The 17,281-nt window shown below is 35.9% G+C and overlaps 1 protein-coding gene across 3 annotated transcripts; it reads right to left on the reverse strand.

The window, feature by feature from the left end:
• Positions 1–12,986: 12,986 nt before the first annotated feature.
• On the reverse strand, positions 12,987–15,353 carry LOC114369496 (light-mediated development protein DET1-like). 3 transcript variants are annotated; one of them, XM_028326729.1, is made up of 5 exons: positions 14,884–15,352; positions 14,647–14,811; positions 13,720–13,830; positions 13,351–13,427; positions 12,987–13,270 (listed from the first exon to the last, which is right to left on the reverse strand). In XM_028326729.1, exons 1-4 carry the CDS (start codon positions 14,914–14,916, stop codon positions 13,413–13,415), a joined length of 324 nt encoding a protein of 107 aa, XP_028182530.1. In that variant the 5' UTR covers positions 14,917–15,352; the 3' UTR covers positions 12,987–13,270; positions 13,351–13,412. The 3 variants fall into 3 exon arrangements, with proteins under 3 accessions (XP_028182530.1, XP_028182528.1, XP_028182529.1); XM_028326727.1 differs by lacking the exons at positions 12,987–13,270; positions 13,351–13,427 and having other exon boundaries at positions 13,634–13,830; positions 14,884–15,353; XM_028326728.1 differs by lacking the exons at positions 12,987–13,270; positions 13,351–13,427; positions 14,647–14,811; positions 14,884–15,352 and adding exons at positions 13,906–14,006; positions 14,084–14,163 and having other exon boundaries at positions 13,634–13,830.
• Positions 15,354–17,281: the final 1,928 nt, after the last annotated feature.

Raw genomic sequence — 17,281 nt, forward strand, 5'->3', positions numbered from 1 at the left:
ACAACTTAACCAACGTTTAGTTCTGAAAGAACTATGTAGGTCTAATTTCCTCATCGCAATTGAGGAATACGTAGAAGCGAGGGAAACACCCTTGTCGACCACAAAAAAGTAAAAAGCATAAAAAGACATAAAAAAAAGCATAAAAACATAAAAAACACAAAAATATAAAAAATACAAAAGTCCTATAAAAAGCAAAAAAACATAAAAAAGGAAAAATACATAAAAACATAAAAAGGGAAAACACGTAGTTTTGAAGTCATATTTGCACACTTGATTGAAGGTTGTCATCCCTTGTGACGGACGCGTAGGGTGCTAATACCTTCCCCGTGCGCAAAAACAACTCCCGAACCTTTCACTTAAAGTTCGTAGACCACACTTTTTGGTTTTTTTGACGTTTTCCTCAAATAAACATTGATGACGACTCTGCGCGCCTTCCTTCCTTGGAAGATGCACCCGTGAGCCCCGCGTCGCCCTCCCGCCGAAGGGTAGGTTGCGACACCTCTTGATGCTAAAATAAAAGATGAGTTTGCATTCAAATTGATGATCAACCTTATTTCATTAGATGGGTATTCATAATGGATTACAATAATAGAATTTGGAATTCTGTGGTGACAGGTCCTAACGGAATGAAGAAAATATTCCTAGTAGTGGCAGACAAGATCAAAGGCTGCTCCCTTGATATCCAGCTTAGCAAAACAATTATCCAACTCAGCAGGCGTGGTCAGAGGAAATCCTTGAGGTATGTTGGGACCCTGCTGTTCCTCCTGGGTCTTGCTTCTTTTGTTTTTGTATTGCTATCATTCCTCGTGCCTTTCGAAAGCACCTTGTCCTCAAGGTGATACTCAGCTTGTAGTTGACTCCAGTTTTCCCAAGTTGTATCATCAGGCGACAATCCTTTCCATTGCACGAGTGTTTTAGATGGCTAAAGGTTGAATCAGAAGGTGATCATCATCCGAAAGGACTGGTAGAGTGGTGCAGGGAGGATTGTCGTTGTAATTGGTGGAACAAAATGGCTTGAGGATTGAGTAGTGAAAGACCGGGTGTATACGCGTGTCTGTCGATAATTGAAGCTTATAGGCTGTTGGCCTAATTCGTTCAGTGACCCGGAAAGGCCCATAAAATATTTTGGCAAGCTTGGAGTATCCACTGGGTTGACCTGAGATTGAAGTCTGGTGATGTGGTCGGAGTTTGACCAAAACCATGTTGCCAACCATGAACTAGGCATCGTGACACTTAGTATTAGCAAAGTATTTCATAATGCTTTGTGCCTTCTTCAATTTCTTCTTAATTTCCACAAAAACAGCCTCGATATCAGTGAGCATGGCATCAACAACATCAGTGTTGGAATCCCCTACCAAATATTGTGGAAAATTAAAGGGCTTTTTGCCAAAGGTGATCTCGTAAGGTGAGAGACTCGAGCTTGAGTTCCAGGATGTACTGTATGACGATTCCACCCAACATAGCAGCTTCCCCATGATGAAGGCTTCTTATGGACAAAGGCCCCGAGATACTATTCAATAACCCGATTTAGGACCTCTGTTTGTCCATCGGATTGTGGATGATATGAAGAGCTGAGTCGTAATTTAGTGTTGCTTAAACGAAAGAGCTCTTGCCAAAATCGACTAAGGAACTGGGGATCACAGTCTGAGACCAAACTGTGAGGCATGCCATGGATTTTTCTGACAAGGTCCATGAAGAGGATGACCACTATGTAAGAAGTATGACGAGGTGGGAGCATTCCCAGGTGGATTCCTTTTGAGAAGCGATCGCCAACTACAAGGATTGCGGTACAGCCGCGAAACGTCGGTAGTCCTGTGATGAAGTCAAGAGATAAGTCCTCCCACGGTCGACAGGGCACTAGCAAAGGACACAACAATCCCGCCGGTTTCCTAGTCTCATATTTTGTGTGTTGACGGTCAACACATGAAGCAAAAAATTGTTCAACGTCTTGGCTAATCCCCTTCCAATGAAAATTCTCTGTTAATCGTGCCAAAGTTTTGGCAACGCTCATATGGTTGCCAATGGGAGTGGAGTGGTACTCCATGAGCAAGGTGCGAATGAATGTCAAGCTTTGAGGGAGCCAAATACATCCTTTATGGAGAATTAAGTCATTTGTGACTGAAAACTCAGGATGTTCCTCAGGTTTGTCGACAATGACTTGCCGGAATTGAACAACTTTGAGTTCCTGCAGAAAGGTTAAACAAGGTACTGATAATAGCAATAGGGTTTCAGAAGAGGAGTCCGGTAGGCGCGACAAGGCATTGGCAACAACATTGGAATTGCTAGAGCGGTACTAGATATTGTAATCATAACCCATGAGATGAGCGAGGTACATTTGTTGCTCCGGTGTTTGAATCACCTGCGTGAGCAGCTCCTTTAAGCTGTAGTGGTCAGTGAGTATGTTGAAGTGGCGACCAAGGAGATACTGGCGCCATTTCTTGAGGGCGAAGATGATTGCAAATAATTCACGAACGTATGTTGAGGCACCGAGTAATTTCTAAGGAAATGCTTTGCTGAAATACGCAATGGGGTGGCCTTTTTGGGACAACACCATGCCCATGTCCGTCCCAGAGGTATTAGTCTCCACCGTGAAGGGAAGTGGGAAATTCAGCAAGCGAAGGCCATGGGTCGATGTTAGCATCTTCTTGAGATGAACAAAAGCTGAGAGTGCATCCTTGGTCCATTGAAAAGGTTCCACCGTCAATAGCTTGGTCAAAGGTGTAGTGATTGTCGCATATCCGCGAATGAATCGTCTATAAAAATCGGCAAGGCCCAGAAAGCTTAGAAGAACGCGTGCAGACTGAGGCTCAGGCCATTGTTGAATGACTTGAACTTTGGCTAGCAATGGTTTGACCCCTTTTGAGGAGATCACATGGCCCAGGTACTTGACCTGGGGTTGAGCATATGTGCATTTCGATAGTTTAAAAACAAATTGCTCCTGCAACAAAACCCGAAAAGCTTGCTCCAAATGCAACACATGGTCCTCCAATGTGGCATTGTAAATTAGAATATTGTCAAAGAATACGATAATGAATTGACGAAGGAAGGGGTGGAAGATGGTGTTCATTGTAGCCTGAAAGGATGAAGGGGCGTTGCACAACCCGAATGGTATCACTTTGAATTCAAGGTGGCCATGGTGAGTCCGAAAAACGGTCTTACAAATATCATCTTCAAACATCAGAATCTGATGATATCGTTGCAACAAATCCAACTTGGAGAACCAGGAAGCACTCCCCTACTCATCCAATAGCTCATCGATCGTAGGTATCGGAAAACGATCCTTGATTGTGAGTGCATTTAGTGCTCTATAGTTAACACAGAACCTCCAGGTGCTGTCATGCTTATGAACAAAGAGCATCGGAAAGGAAAATGGACTTGTGCTAGGTTGAATAATCCCTCTCTGCATCATGGAATCTACTTGAGATTCAATTTCAGCTTTTTGATAGTGTGGGTATCGATATGGGCGAACGTTAACGGGTTCTGAGTTTGGGGTCAAGTGAATATGGTGGTCTGTGGGTCGAGAAGGTGGGAGAGTCTGGGGAGGTTGAAACAGGGAAGCAAATTTAATCAATAATGAATGGATTTCTGGTGGGTAAGTTGTTATGGGTTGATTGGAAGAAGGGGTGTCTAATGGTATGATGGAGAGGTGAAAGTAGGCACTGGCAATAGCGGTGTGAACTAGACGTCAAACTTGGTTGGGGGGGAGAAAGGTTGGAGTGTGGAGGTGTCTTCGCCCTTGAATTCAACGGTACGCCCCTGATGCATGAATGTCATCGACAAGGTTGTGTAGTCTGTTAGAATTGGGCCCAATGAACGTAACCACTGTACCCCAAGCACAATGTTGGCACCACACAGAGGTAAGACATGGAGGTCTATAGTGAATGCAACTTCCTGAATCATTATTGACATAGCTGGGCAGACTTGGTGACAATGGAGGTATTGACCATTACCTGCCATTACTTTAAGAGGGGAGGTGTCACAAGGAGAAAGTCCCAAATGCGCAACCATGGTGTCCTGGATAAAGTTATGGGTACTACCCCCATCAACTAGGGTTAACACCTTCTGGTTATCAAGAAGGCCTGAAAAGCGCAAGGTTTTTGGTGCCAAGGGACCTGTTAAGGAATGTAAGTTGAGTTGGGCTGTGTTCGGGTCGATTGGGTCAGGCGGGTCGAGTTTGAGGCCCAAAGGGGTATACGTATCAGGGGAGCGCTCTTCATCATCAGCAATTAAAAGGTGAACCCTAGAATTGCAACGATGGTTGTGATGGTAGCGTTTGTCGCAGTTGAAACAAAGTTCCTGCTCCCTGTGTGCAACTAATTCTTTCGGTGTCAAGCGTTTAAGTGGCACCGAAAAAGTTGGTTTCACGGGGGAACTCGAAGAAGAAAGAGGTAACGGAAGCGGAGCTGGAGTGAGGGTCATCATCACAGAGGAAAAAGGGGGCGCACGACTTTGCATAGCTCGCCGCGACTCCATGAGTTTCTCCTCTTGCGAACGCGCAAGCCCGGACGCCTACATCAATGTCAACAGCTGCAAGGTTTGAACCTTGCGGCAAATGTCCGAACTCAAGCCCGAGACGAAGCAGCTCAGAAGAAAATGTTGAGGGAGTCCCACAACACGATTCGCCAAGTCCTCAAATTCTGAAAGGTAAGCCCGAACTGTGGTTTTCTGAGTCAATTTGAACAGGGCTCTAGTGGGGTCCTCATACTAGGAGGACGCGAAGCGGGTTTGTAGGGCATGGAGGAAGCTCGACCAAGAGGAAAGCTGGCCGTTGCTGGCCATCCATTGGAACCAGGCGAAGGCACGACCGTCCATGTAAAAAGAAGCAATAATGAGGCATTCGTAGTCCGGAGTGTGATGATATTCAAAAAATTGGGTTATTTAGAATATCCACCCTAAAGGATCAGATCCATCGAACTTGGGCACGTCGAGTTTCACACGGGGAGGCTGGGATGAGGGCGAAGGTGGGGGAACATGGTGGGAAGAAGTAGGGGAAGGCTCAGGTGATTTGGGTGTGGCTAAGGTGGAGACGAGGGTGTCAAGTTTGTGGGTCATGGTTTGCAGGCTCTCATTGAGGCTCAACTGATGAGTGGTAAGCTTGGCAATGGCGTCCTCCAATTTGTCAGAGGAGGTTTTTGCATGAGTGGATTTTTCCATGAGAACGAAACGAGAGCACCAAAATTTTAGGCTCTTAGTAACTACTGGACTTCGAGGGCCAGACCTCCTGATGCTAAAATAAAAGATAAGTTTGCATTCAAATTGATGATCTGCCTTATTTCATTAGATGTGTATTTATAATGGATTACAATAACAGAATTTGGAATTCTGTGGTGATAGGTCCTAACGGAATGAAGAAAATATTCTTAGTAGTGGCAGACAAGATCAAAGGCTGCTCCCTTCATATCCAGCTCAGCAAAACGGTTATCCAACTCAGCAGGCATGGTCAGAGGAAATCCTTGAGGTATGCAGGGACCCTGCTCTTCCTCCTGGGTCTTGCTTCTTTTGTTTCTGTATTGCTATCAGTGTTCAAAGCTTCACATATATCTTTATTAGTAGTTACAAAATTTCATTACCGACACATTTATTTGTTTATTATTTTTTCTATTTAGTTTGAGGCAAAATGATATGTTTTCTTGTACTAATATTCCAATGTTCTAATATTGCAATTTCACTCGCAGAACAAATATGGCACATGCTCTTATCATGAGTTTCGAAATGAATATGATTATTTTCTTACAGTTCTGAATGTCTATTTCAAATATAATATTACGGTAAGTTTGTAGAGTATAATTTCTTTTGTATTAGAAATTTCTTGTGGTTTCTGTAGGCAATGAGCTCATATAAAATAATGATAAAAAATACAATGATAGGTTAATAACTAGTGCATTTTTAGTTTTTTGGGGTCCATTGCTCATTCTCATTTTTCCTACATAAAATTAAATTTGTATGCTGATTAATGAGTAAGTGAACCCATGGTTCCTTCTGTTGATAACATTTGTATGTTGATATATGAATTAGTTAACGAGTATCCTCCCTCCAGTTGATAAAATTTTTCTGTTGATTAGTCAATTAGTGGTCCCACGCACTGGCCTTGATGCATTTGAGAATATGCTTGATATTGGAAGTTTATATGGGAACTCAAGGGTTGCCTGTGATAGCTGATCTGCAGTTAAGAGAGTTTATATTATTAAGAAAGATAGAGGGAAAACTGGCAATAACCTCCCAACTAATTGAATGCAAGTGAAAGAGATACTTAGGCCATGGCTATATATAGGGAGCAGCTGTCCAGGAGAGGGAATAGTTTTAGAGTAGGAAGTCTTGTGAGGAGAGTTCAGTGTTTCTCAATCCTGGGAGTCATTTTATTCTTTTCACTCCTGCCTCTTAGTTCTTATGGAGTGGCTCTACTGAATGATACTATTTTTCTCTATGTTCTGCATCTATAAGAACTTCCAGGTTTGAAATCTGCTCTATGCTGTAATAGATATGAATAACTCACTAACAAATTTATATCATAAAACGTTACATTAAATTTAATATGCATGAATCAAAACTGTAGCTTATGAAACTTCTACTAGTCACTTAACATTTAAGGCTTTCTGACTTTGTGAAAGTAGAAACGATGAATTACCAAATCAGATATTTTGCCTTTTCAACTTTAAAAAGATTAGGGTGTTAATCCGCACTTCAGATGTTTCAGATAAATCTATTTGTGTTTAATTCAATTTATCTTTAAAAAAAATATTTATATTTTACAAGCAGTATCGTTGGAATATAGTAAGTAAAATAGCTTTGGTAAGTGCTATAGTTTCTCCTTCTTGTCTCTAATCACTTCCTGTTGGCTTTTGCGGTGGGTATGTACCTCCTGAGTATGTGAGAAAAGGCATATACTCAACGAAGTATGATGTTTATAGTTTTGGAGTTCTTCTCTTGTAAAGGATCTCTAGTTTTCTAGAAGCATAAAAAATAAAAGAAGGTTAAAAAAGAATGAAATTACAATTTAATTAATGAAATTTTTCAACAAGGACTTAACTCTTGACCCCTTGATAAACTTTAATATCTCACTTGCATGCATGTGGTTAAAAGGTTTGGGCACTAAAAATAATAATAAAAAAACAGAATAAGATAAAAGGTTTTGAACTTTTTCTATAACACAGTAGCTCATGCCTTAAAATTTTGTTCATTCATAATTTTCATGCTATGATATTGTTACTTTCTGTGTGAACCTGAGAAAAAAATATTGAATATCCTTTCTAACATACAGGGCTGGGGCAACAAGAGCAGTGGAGATAATTTTCATGCCGCTCCAAACATTGATCATTCTCAGGAGTTTGTGAGAAAGGAACTCAAAGAATGGTTATGCTGGCTGAGGTTGATATTTTTAGACCCAAATTTTCTTCAGCTTATTCTTAACAAAAGAATGTGTTGTCAGTTTGTGAGTAGATCGTAGGTTCTAATCATATGATATTGAGAGTAATGGTTTCGCTGCCAAGATGGTTATGCTGGAGAACTAAGACATTCTGTCTAGATTATAGAGAATTGAGGTTAAAATCATCTCTAAATTTTTGTAGAATTTCATGTTTGAATTATGTTGCAGACTTTATTAGTAGTGCATGACTTGGCAACTACCACAATGTGGCTTAACTAATTACAAATAGTGTCTCACGTATGGAGTTTGTAAGTGTGCATTGACTAAAACAGGCTCAAGTTATAGCCGATTGAGAGCTAAGCTGGTTTCACATTAACTCATATTTGAATTGTTGACTTAATCTTTGACATGTCCTGGTAATAAAGATGCCAGTCCCTAGTTTGTGTAAGCTATATAGCTTATCTGTTTAGGAGATATCGGACAAAATTTACCAAGTGTTTTGTGCTAGTCATATATTCTTTTTATGCAAAACCCTTATAACTTGGTTTGCTTGGGGAAGGGGGGTGCTGCTTTGTGATTTATTGAAAACGTGAGAGACAGGAATGGAAAGTTAATATTCCCAAGGAACTGTCATATTCCCAAAGTTAAAATATAACTAGTGCCGTGTTACTGTTTACAGAGCAGGCTTTGACTTTGGATACTTGATCCATTTATGCCTTGAGTCTTGCTTAGGTTCACTAACAATAGATTTTCATCTTCATGTTAGGAGGGTCCATTCTTGGAGTGAAGTTTCTAGATCCCTTTGCTGGACTTCTCATCTCAAGCATGATTTTGAAAGCTGGAGTTGAAACAGGTTACCAGAGGTACTTATATCTCTTCCTCTGCAGTTTATCTTCGCTTGCAAGTTTGACTGATTTTGAAACTGTTTTCTTTACCCTGGTGTATACATCTCAATCACATTTTGGAACCTAAGTTAAACATGTGGGAACTAAGTATGATCCTCATACAAGGATACAACAAAATATTGAACAAACCTATGCTAGGCATAGACGACATGCGTTGGATACCTACAAATTAGATTATATTTATGTTGTTGGATATAGCATCTAATTAATGTAACAAGTTTACTTGTTTTCCCCTCAACTTAGAGGGATTTTATGTGTGTAAAGTGCAATTATTTAATAATAACAAGCTGGATTTTATGTGCAGAAACAAGTTAGAAAACTACCTCTATGATAGCGGAAAATTAACTCTATTTTCATTTTCTAATTTGATTATTCTCATATTACATCTGTTCTATTTTTCCAGAATATGTGCAGTGAGTGTGCAAATGCTCTTCGACATCAATCCAATAACTGCCTTATATGCTGGCAGCCTATTGAGGAACTTGTAGAGATCAAGGTGAACAATGGTGATCAAAGAGATTTTTTCTGATGCTAAGTTGCATGACAGTCCAATAAATTTCTTTTAAGAAAATTCACCCCCTTTTTACATGTCTATAGTAAAAAATTATATGGCAATTTCTTTTTCTTTTTGTAAATTGTAGTCAATAATGTATTTATAGTTTTTGTGTGATGTGTTTGAGGGACTTTGTAACTATTATTTTGGCAACCTTGGAACTTTGCATATGATTTCTTTTCCAATGTCATCTTTTTACTTGAAGAAATGATTCAAGTTCTGCTTTATTTATTTTTTTTGCATACACTTTAATTAGGTATACATTAATTTTGGTCTTTTTTTTTATAAAAAAATATCTATTTTCTAAGACGTTCTTCAGAAAATCATCATAGAATCGTCAATTTTTTAAACATTTTTAAAATAAAAAAACATTTGAAGATAGTTTTTTAAAAAACCGAATAGAATGCGAGATTCTAAAATATTTAAAAATTGTCGTAAAATGTTAACACTCTTCACGATGGCGAATTCAAAGATGATTCATAATCGTCATGAAAAACATAAAATAACTTTCTTTGAATACCTTTTATGCAGTGGTGTATATTGATTATATCATTAATTTTTTACAATATCAATAAAAAAATATATGTAAACAAAAAACAAACTAAACATTTTTTAAGACTCAGGATTACAAGATTTAATCATTAACGTCTCATTGAAAATTCATGAATTTATAATAAAAATTAGTGTTTACATTAATCACATTTTAAAGAAAATTAGAAGATTAATAATGTTATGTCATGAAAATAGTCGGTGTCTAGCTAGAATTTTGACATATCTGTAGTAGAACTTCATATTTGATTTGTTTTTCAAGATTTATTGGATGACGTGTTTCGATCCATACACTAGCAATGACCAAACAAAAGAGGAGAAAGGAAGAAAAAAAATACAAAGAAGTGATTAGAAACAATGATTTTTTATATCAGAAACAAAGAATATTTGTTAGTGTGTCTCAAACCTCAATATGTTAATATTTTAAATAAAGTATTTGTAATGAAGTTTACCTACTGCAAATGTTAATAAATAGCTTTTAGTTATCAAATTATTTATAATCAAATTCATAAAAAGAGAAACTAATAGAGTCTTGTAAGTATAATTATTTATAGTCATTAAAATAGCAATAATAGATGATAAAAATTACTATTGAAAGAAAAATAAATATTATTTGAATATCTTGTCTAAAAAAAATACATTTATCTTCACAATAAATACTATAAATATATAAATAAAATATATAAATAAAATATCAGTATATTCACATTACAAAGTTTAAAAGGAGAATTACAAATTTGAAAAAAAAGAGAGAGAAAGAAATGACATTTTAATAACATATCTAACTCCAAAATAAAAATAATTACTCTGATATTAAAGTGTGTGTATATATATATATATATATAATAAAATTAGAAAACAGATCTGGGAGGCCAGGCCCCCTTAGCATCAACGTGGGTCTACCCTTGGTTATAGCTGGTGCTACATATTCTGCTTCAACAGTAAATTGAGTTACAATTTCTTGCTGGGAATTGCTTGAGGCAACTAGCAATTTTCATAATTAAATGCTGAAAATACCTTTCGGTTATAAATAGTAGGAGGGGTTTTTTTATTTCTACAGCACCATTTTTTCTCGCAAAGTCTTCGTCACTTAGTGTAAGTTTCTTCTGTTAAGGTCGGTTTCGAAGCGTATTTGATCTCCAATGGTGTATGTGCATTGTTCAGGAATATATGATGAATTTTGGTTGGTTTTCGTCGCTGAAAAAGAAGAGGTACACGAAAAAAATTTAAAGAACCTACAGATTGACAATCCGTATGGCTCATACGGATTGTCAATTCGTATGGACATACGAATTATTTTTTTATTTTATTTATTAAATTGGAATTTAAATATTGTTAATTTAATTATTATGAATTTTTTAATTTTTTTTTACTAGTTTTAGTAATTTCAGAAAATTTGATTTGGTGATATTATTTGTTATAGTGATATAAAAAAAAGTATTAAGTAATTAGAATGGTGAAAAAAAATGCTAATGATTAATAATTAAGTAACATTATATTGCTTAAAAATTAATATATTAATGATTAATAATTAAACAAATTTATATGACAATGATTATGTATTTACATGTTTAACTAAATGATGTATTTTATTGAATGATGTATTTATTAGATTTATATGACATTTTTAATGAAATTGTGTAGTAAATTTTTTTTGTAAACAACTATATTTGTGTCAATAACAAATGAGTTGATTGTATAATTTTTTGTCATTGAATTAAATATGTTAAATGTTTTATTAAGATGGACGAAGATCAGTAGATGTATGATAGTATGATGTCTCATGAAGTTGATATGAATGTTGAAAATGAGGAAGATGTTGGCGTTAAAGTAGAATATGTTGATTGCTCTTATGCCTTTAATATTTCTCAGGTATTTGTGTAATTTGTTGTTGTTGGTCCAATAATTATATTACATAGATGTTTACTGATGTCACACCTTATTTGAATTGTGTTATAGTTGTTTGCTAGTTGTGATGAAGTTTTACAATGGGCTCGATCGCTGGCTCATGACATTGGATTTGTTGCCGATATAATGAGGTCAAACACCAATACTGGTGTTGGAGGAAGAGCCTCATTTTTGTCTATAGCTTGCAAAAGTAGTGAGTATAGGCCTAAGAAACAACTGATGGTGCTGCTTGATTGAGATCAATATATTCACTGGCATCGGCTAAAGGATGATAATGTTTTACGTGACTTATTTTGGAGTCATCCTGATGCAGTAAAGTTTACCAATTCTTGTAATTTGGTTTTTTTGATCGATAGTACCTACAAAACAAATAGGTATAAACTGTCATTGCTTGATATTGTTGGTGTTATAGCAACAGGAATAACATTCTCTACTACTTTTGCTTACTTGGAAGGAGAACGTCTTAATAACGTTGTTTGGGCTCTATAGCGGTTTCAGGGTCTTTTCATGAGAGTTGATGCGCTCCCCAAGGTTATTGTCACCGACAGGGATTTGTCTTTGATAAATGTAGTGAAAACTGTATTCTTGGATGCGCTTCCCAGGGTTATTGTCACCAACTTGCTGTGTTGGTTCCACATTGACAAGAATGTGAAGGCAAAGTGCAAAACCCTGGTTGCTCAAAAGAATGCAAGGGATTATGTGATGGAGGCTTGGGAGAGTTTGGTTGACTATCCATGTGAGAGTTCTTTTGATGAGTACCTTAAAAACTTTGAAATGGCTTGCTCCCCGTGGCCTATGTTTGTGAACTATGTGTGTCAAACATGGGTGATTGCGGACAAAGAAAGATTTGTGAAAGCATGGACCAACAAAGTGATGCATCTAGGAAACACAACCACTAACAGGCACAACTAGAAAAATGGCTTTTTACGACGGTTAATAAGTGCTTTTAACGACGGTTGTAAACCGTCGTTGTATATAACGTCGTTGAAACGCAATTGCTTTTTATGACGGTTATTATAATAACCGTCTTTGAAAGTGAAAAATTTTCAAAGACGGTTATTATGTAATAACCGTCTTTGAATGCAGTGTCTGGTTCAACATTCAAAGACAGTTATAACATAATAACCGTCTTTGAATGTTACGTCTGGTCGACATTCAAAGACGGTTATTATGTAATAACCGCCTTTGAATGTTACATCTCCTCGAGATTCAAAGACGGTTATTATATAATAACCGCCTTTGAATGTTCAACATTCAAAGACGGTTATTACATAATAACCGTCTTTGAATGTTACGTCTGGTCGACATTCAAAGACGGTTATTACATAATAACCGCCTTTGAATGTTACATCTGATCGACATTCAAAGACGGTTATTATGTAATAACCGCCTTTGAATGTTACATCTCCTCGAGATTCAAAGACGGTTATTATGTAATAACCGCCTTTGAATGTTACATATTCAAAGACGGTTATTATGTAATAACTGTCTTTGAATCTCGAGGAGATGTAACATTCAAAGGCGGTTATTACATAATAACGGTCTTTGAATGTCGACCAGATGTAACATTCAAAGACGGTTATTATGTAATAACCGCCTTTGAATGCAGTGTCTGATTTGACATTTGAATTCAAGGTATTTATTCCCTGGCAGAGGCTATGACTGAGAGTCTGAGACAACAAATTATAGAATTCCAGGAAACAGTTACTAGTAAGTAATAGCATGGAGTCTATCTTAATTTTAGCATTTGTAAAAACACACCATCACCAGACAAAATTAGGAAGCTCTGAAATAATGGAATATCCTGTCAAACCAAACTACCAAAGGTATCCCAACATGAAAATTAGCAAATATGGCATCCATTTGAAGACAGACACAAACAAATAGATTGAAACACAAGTAAACCTGTTTTGAATTCACTTCTTGGTCCTCTTTGGGCTTGTCACTCATCACTTTCAACTGCAACTGCAACAAAGCCCTTTGCCTGTCTTCCTGCAATATATTCCAAAGAATAAATATAATAATAAAAATTATGACAAGAAATTAATTTATCATATCAGGGTATTCCATACTTTGGATTTTTGAAGATGCAACTCCTCTTCCAGCTTCTGACACTCATCTTCAAGTTCACACCTCAATGCTTTGATCTCTAGACCACATAGTCATAGAGAATTTCGTACCATGTCATTAACAAACTATCCAAAAAGCTCAAGCTGCTAGGTAACGATACATGAATGACTTTATATTGCATCTCTAACAAATACTAATCAGATAGTAACTTTATTTAAAAAAATGGTTTTTTCAATTAATTAGAACATTAAGTAATTAAAAATACAACTAAAGACAAATCAGAACACTTATGATCCCATGTAATAGAATGCAATGATAGAATATTTCTAAGCAGCCAATAATTTCAAATTCAAGACTTTTTCTATGCTTACGAGCAACGTGTGTTCATCTTCAATGCGCATCAACTGCTGCCTTTGTTCTTCTTTGCATTCTTCAATTTTTTGGCCACACTTTGCCTCAATTTCTGCAATGGCTTTGTCAGCCTATAAAGGTTCAAATTAATTAGAAACATGTTGATGGAAATTACATTCTACAAATACCAGGAAATCATATCGAACCTTTTCTTTTTCCTTGTTCACAATTTCCATATTCTCCAACTCATACTTCCTCTTAATATGATTAATAGCCTGTTTAGAATCAATTGCCAACGGCCCATTCTCTATCAAATAAAAAATACCAATAAAGAAATTTCTTACTGATATACAATTTTTTAATAGAAATGATCAATTTCCTTACCTGTAAATTCTGGTCTTGTATATCGATCAACAGGCTTAGTTGATATCATATGAGCAAATGAATTTACAATCATATCCAGCAAGCAGTGTCAACACAGAGACATTCTCACGAATGTCATCCATAAGTTCTGTAATTTTTTTCTATTACAATAGATATAAATGCAATAGCTGAAAATAACCTCCCCTATCCTGTAACAAAAATAACTCCTCAAGCCATGACTTGATTGGTCCTCGTGTCTTGGTTGGAATTAAATGCAATTACAAGTATACAACCTATAACTTTTTTTTAATCAATTAGAATATTACTAAGCAAATATTTTTGCCACTGGGATGTGATCATAGAGTATAAAGCTTTTCTATCAAAATATTCTTGATTCAAAAGTAATGTGTACGTACAATGAATCTTGATTCAAAAATATTCTTCACAAACTGCAAAACTACAAACAAAATTTATACACAGAACACATTAGCACATCACGTACATTGTCTTTTGTTTTTTCTTTTATCTAGGAAGGGAGGGACAGAGGAGGCAAGTGATTAGAAGGATACAACCAACAACACTACCTGTGCAGAGCTGCTTGCCTTATCTTTAATGCTCCGGAGCTGTTCCAGTGCGTGGATATTATTTGAATGAGAAGATATGAAATTCATATACATTGAATTCCTTGATGTTGCATGGAAGTGGTCACAGAACTGCTCAAACAACAGATAAAGCTCGTCTGGTGAATTCTGATAAGATGTAAAAATGAGTCAGAAAACACAGAAAACCCAAGAAAATAAAACATGATGAAAAACATTTACCTGATAAAATGATACAATTTCAGTTGTATCCATGTTATATACAACAACAAAAGCTGGGTGGTGATCAAGATTTCGGAAAATTTTCAGAATAAGATAGAAATTGTAAGTTAAAATAAACCAAGTTAAAATAAAAGACTGCAAGTTAGAAGAGGAAAAAATAAGGAGGAAAGGAACAATGCCTCTTTCCAGCCTATCTAAGGCACTAAATCATGTTTGTACTTATGAGGTGAATGGCCATGTTAAAAATATCTATTATCGAAGTTGATGTATATTGTGATTTTATACTAACAAGCCAGGTAACTGGAAAAAAATATATTCGAAGTAGTAATGTCTCAAAGAAAAATATAACTTAACAGAAACTTCCCCAAATAGAAAATAGAATTTCATGGAGGTATTTCAAATACAAATCCATATGTAGCAACATTCTTGTTATTTCAATGCCCATACATCAAAGAAAGGGGGAGCCACATTAATTTAGTGAATACCAGGACAATGCTCATACCATTGTTACTTGCTAGAAAACTGGAGGATGTCATAAAACATAGATCATAAAATCATAAAAGTAAATTATCAACAACATTGAAGAAGCAAGGTACAACAGCTACAGGAAACAAAACTTTAAACTAAAAATTACAGTCGCAATGAAATCCAACCTTTTCAAGCTTATATCTAATTCTAACTTCTGGATTTGGGGAATTCATCTTTTTCTTGGCCTTCAAACGATAGCACTTAAGCTCATTTAGACAGTTTTGCTACTATGGTTGACATCTAGGAAGCAGACTTCCCACTTTTCTTTGATGAGGATAATGGAGACGCAAACTTCATTTACTGTTTAGATAAGATGCATATTTATCTCCTAAATCGTAATACAATATAAAAAGACTATATCCCTATAAAAAGTTATCAACAGCTAAAAGCAATGTGTGAGGTTGTGAGCATTGGGTTATTTATATTCTATTAAGTATGCATTACGTTATGTCATATGATCTATATTATATATCTATCTTTAACTTTTGGATTGCGAAGTTGAGAAGATATGAAGCTGATTCTACAGTAGCCCTAAATATCTCAAACTCAAATAAATTGAAGCAAACATAAGAAGCAAAACTTGTTCTTTTCCCCTTTCCACTCACTTGGCAAATGGGAAGCAAGAAGGAAGACAATGCAACAAATAAATGTAATAAATAGTGAACAAAAGAAGAGACACAAACAGAAACTGAAAGAAATACGAATCACAGAAAAGAAATGCTTTATTTAAGTGAGAAAAAATGAACCTATTAAATGTGCAGGAAAACCCACGCCTTGTTCCTCTGATTAAAGCAGAAGAAAACATAAAAGTCCAAAATCTTGCTGAAATTAAACACAAGGAGAGCAAAATGATTTGGTTGAGGAAATAGTTCGAACAGATTGTAGTCATGGACGCAATCCAAGAAATGAATGGCAGACATTTAAGACGGAGTCATGGAAGAAAGCAAACTTAAGCAAGACTTGCCTTCTGTTTGTTTGCTTGTCAAGCCGCTGGACTTTAGTCCTCCAGCTGATATTGGCTGCTGCAGATTAGAGTTTTGATGGAAATGTGTTTTTTAGTTGCTTTGCACTACATTCAATTGAACTTTTGCTGGGCAAAATAACAATACCGTTTTCTATATTACAAAAGGAAAAAAAGAAAATCATTGTTTTAGAAAACATTCCATTGAGAAATAGTTTTCAGTTTGTGAAGTTAAGTTTTTATTTTATTTTTATAAAAGTAATTATAAAATATCACTCTATTTTACTTTACTTCTTTTTTTACAAATGAGTCTTGTTAACATGTATTAATTAAGAAACTAAAAAAAAATTATTTTGAAAATTATAGAGAAACATACAAAAAAATTATAGTATTGTAATTTTGTGTACTCAATAAAAAAAATTCTTCTATTAATCCAATATTATATTGTAATAGTGGCTTAATAATAAATGGATTAAGGCAAGCTAGATTTTCTAACCTTTTGTCGAGATCTTTGAGTCTTCAAGATATACTTGTTTGGCCTTATATTAGGTTAAGGCATTTCATAAGATACGGCCTAGGGACCAGGAGTCTCCAGGTTGAAATTTTCTGGAATGTTTAATTAGATATAGAACAAAACATGAGCCATGGCCCATTTTAACTAGTTGGACAAAATTGCAAGATATCAAAAATACTCATGGGCCTACTTAAAAATTGTAAGACTTTAAAAGTTAGTACTTAACATGGTATGACTGCATGAGATCTCCATGACCTAGTGATCAAGAATTCAATCCTTATTGTCCCAGTCTGATAACTAAAATAAATTTCAGCAATAGGTTTAAGCACTGAGGGGGGAATTATAAGAAAATTACCATTCTAGTTATAAACTTCAAGGTTTAAGCGTTAATCCTT

Source organism: Glycine soja, chromosome 10 (genome assembly GCF_004193775.1).
Source record: "Glycine soja cultivar W05 chromosome 10, ASM419377v2, whole genome shotgun sequence".
Classification (NCBI taxonomy): Eukaryota; Viridiplantae; Streptophyta; class Magnoliopsida; order Fabales; family Fabaceae; genus Glycine; species Glycine soja.

Excerpts from the sequence above, each read along its gene's own strand:
- LOC114369496 (XM_028326727.1), bottom strand. The coding sequence starts at position 14,916 with ATGGATACAACTGAAATTGTATCATTTTATCAG. Across the intron at positions 14,812-14,883 it reads AAATTGTATCATTTTATCAG|AATTCACCAGACGAGCTTTA; the intron begins GTAAATGTTTTT and ends ACATCTTATCAG. Across the intron at positions 13,831-14,646 it reads AGGCAAGCAGCTCTGCACAG|GCTGACAAAGCCATTGCAGA; the intron begins GTAGTGTTGTTG and ends GAACCTTTATAG.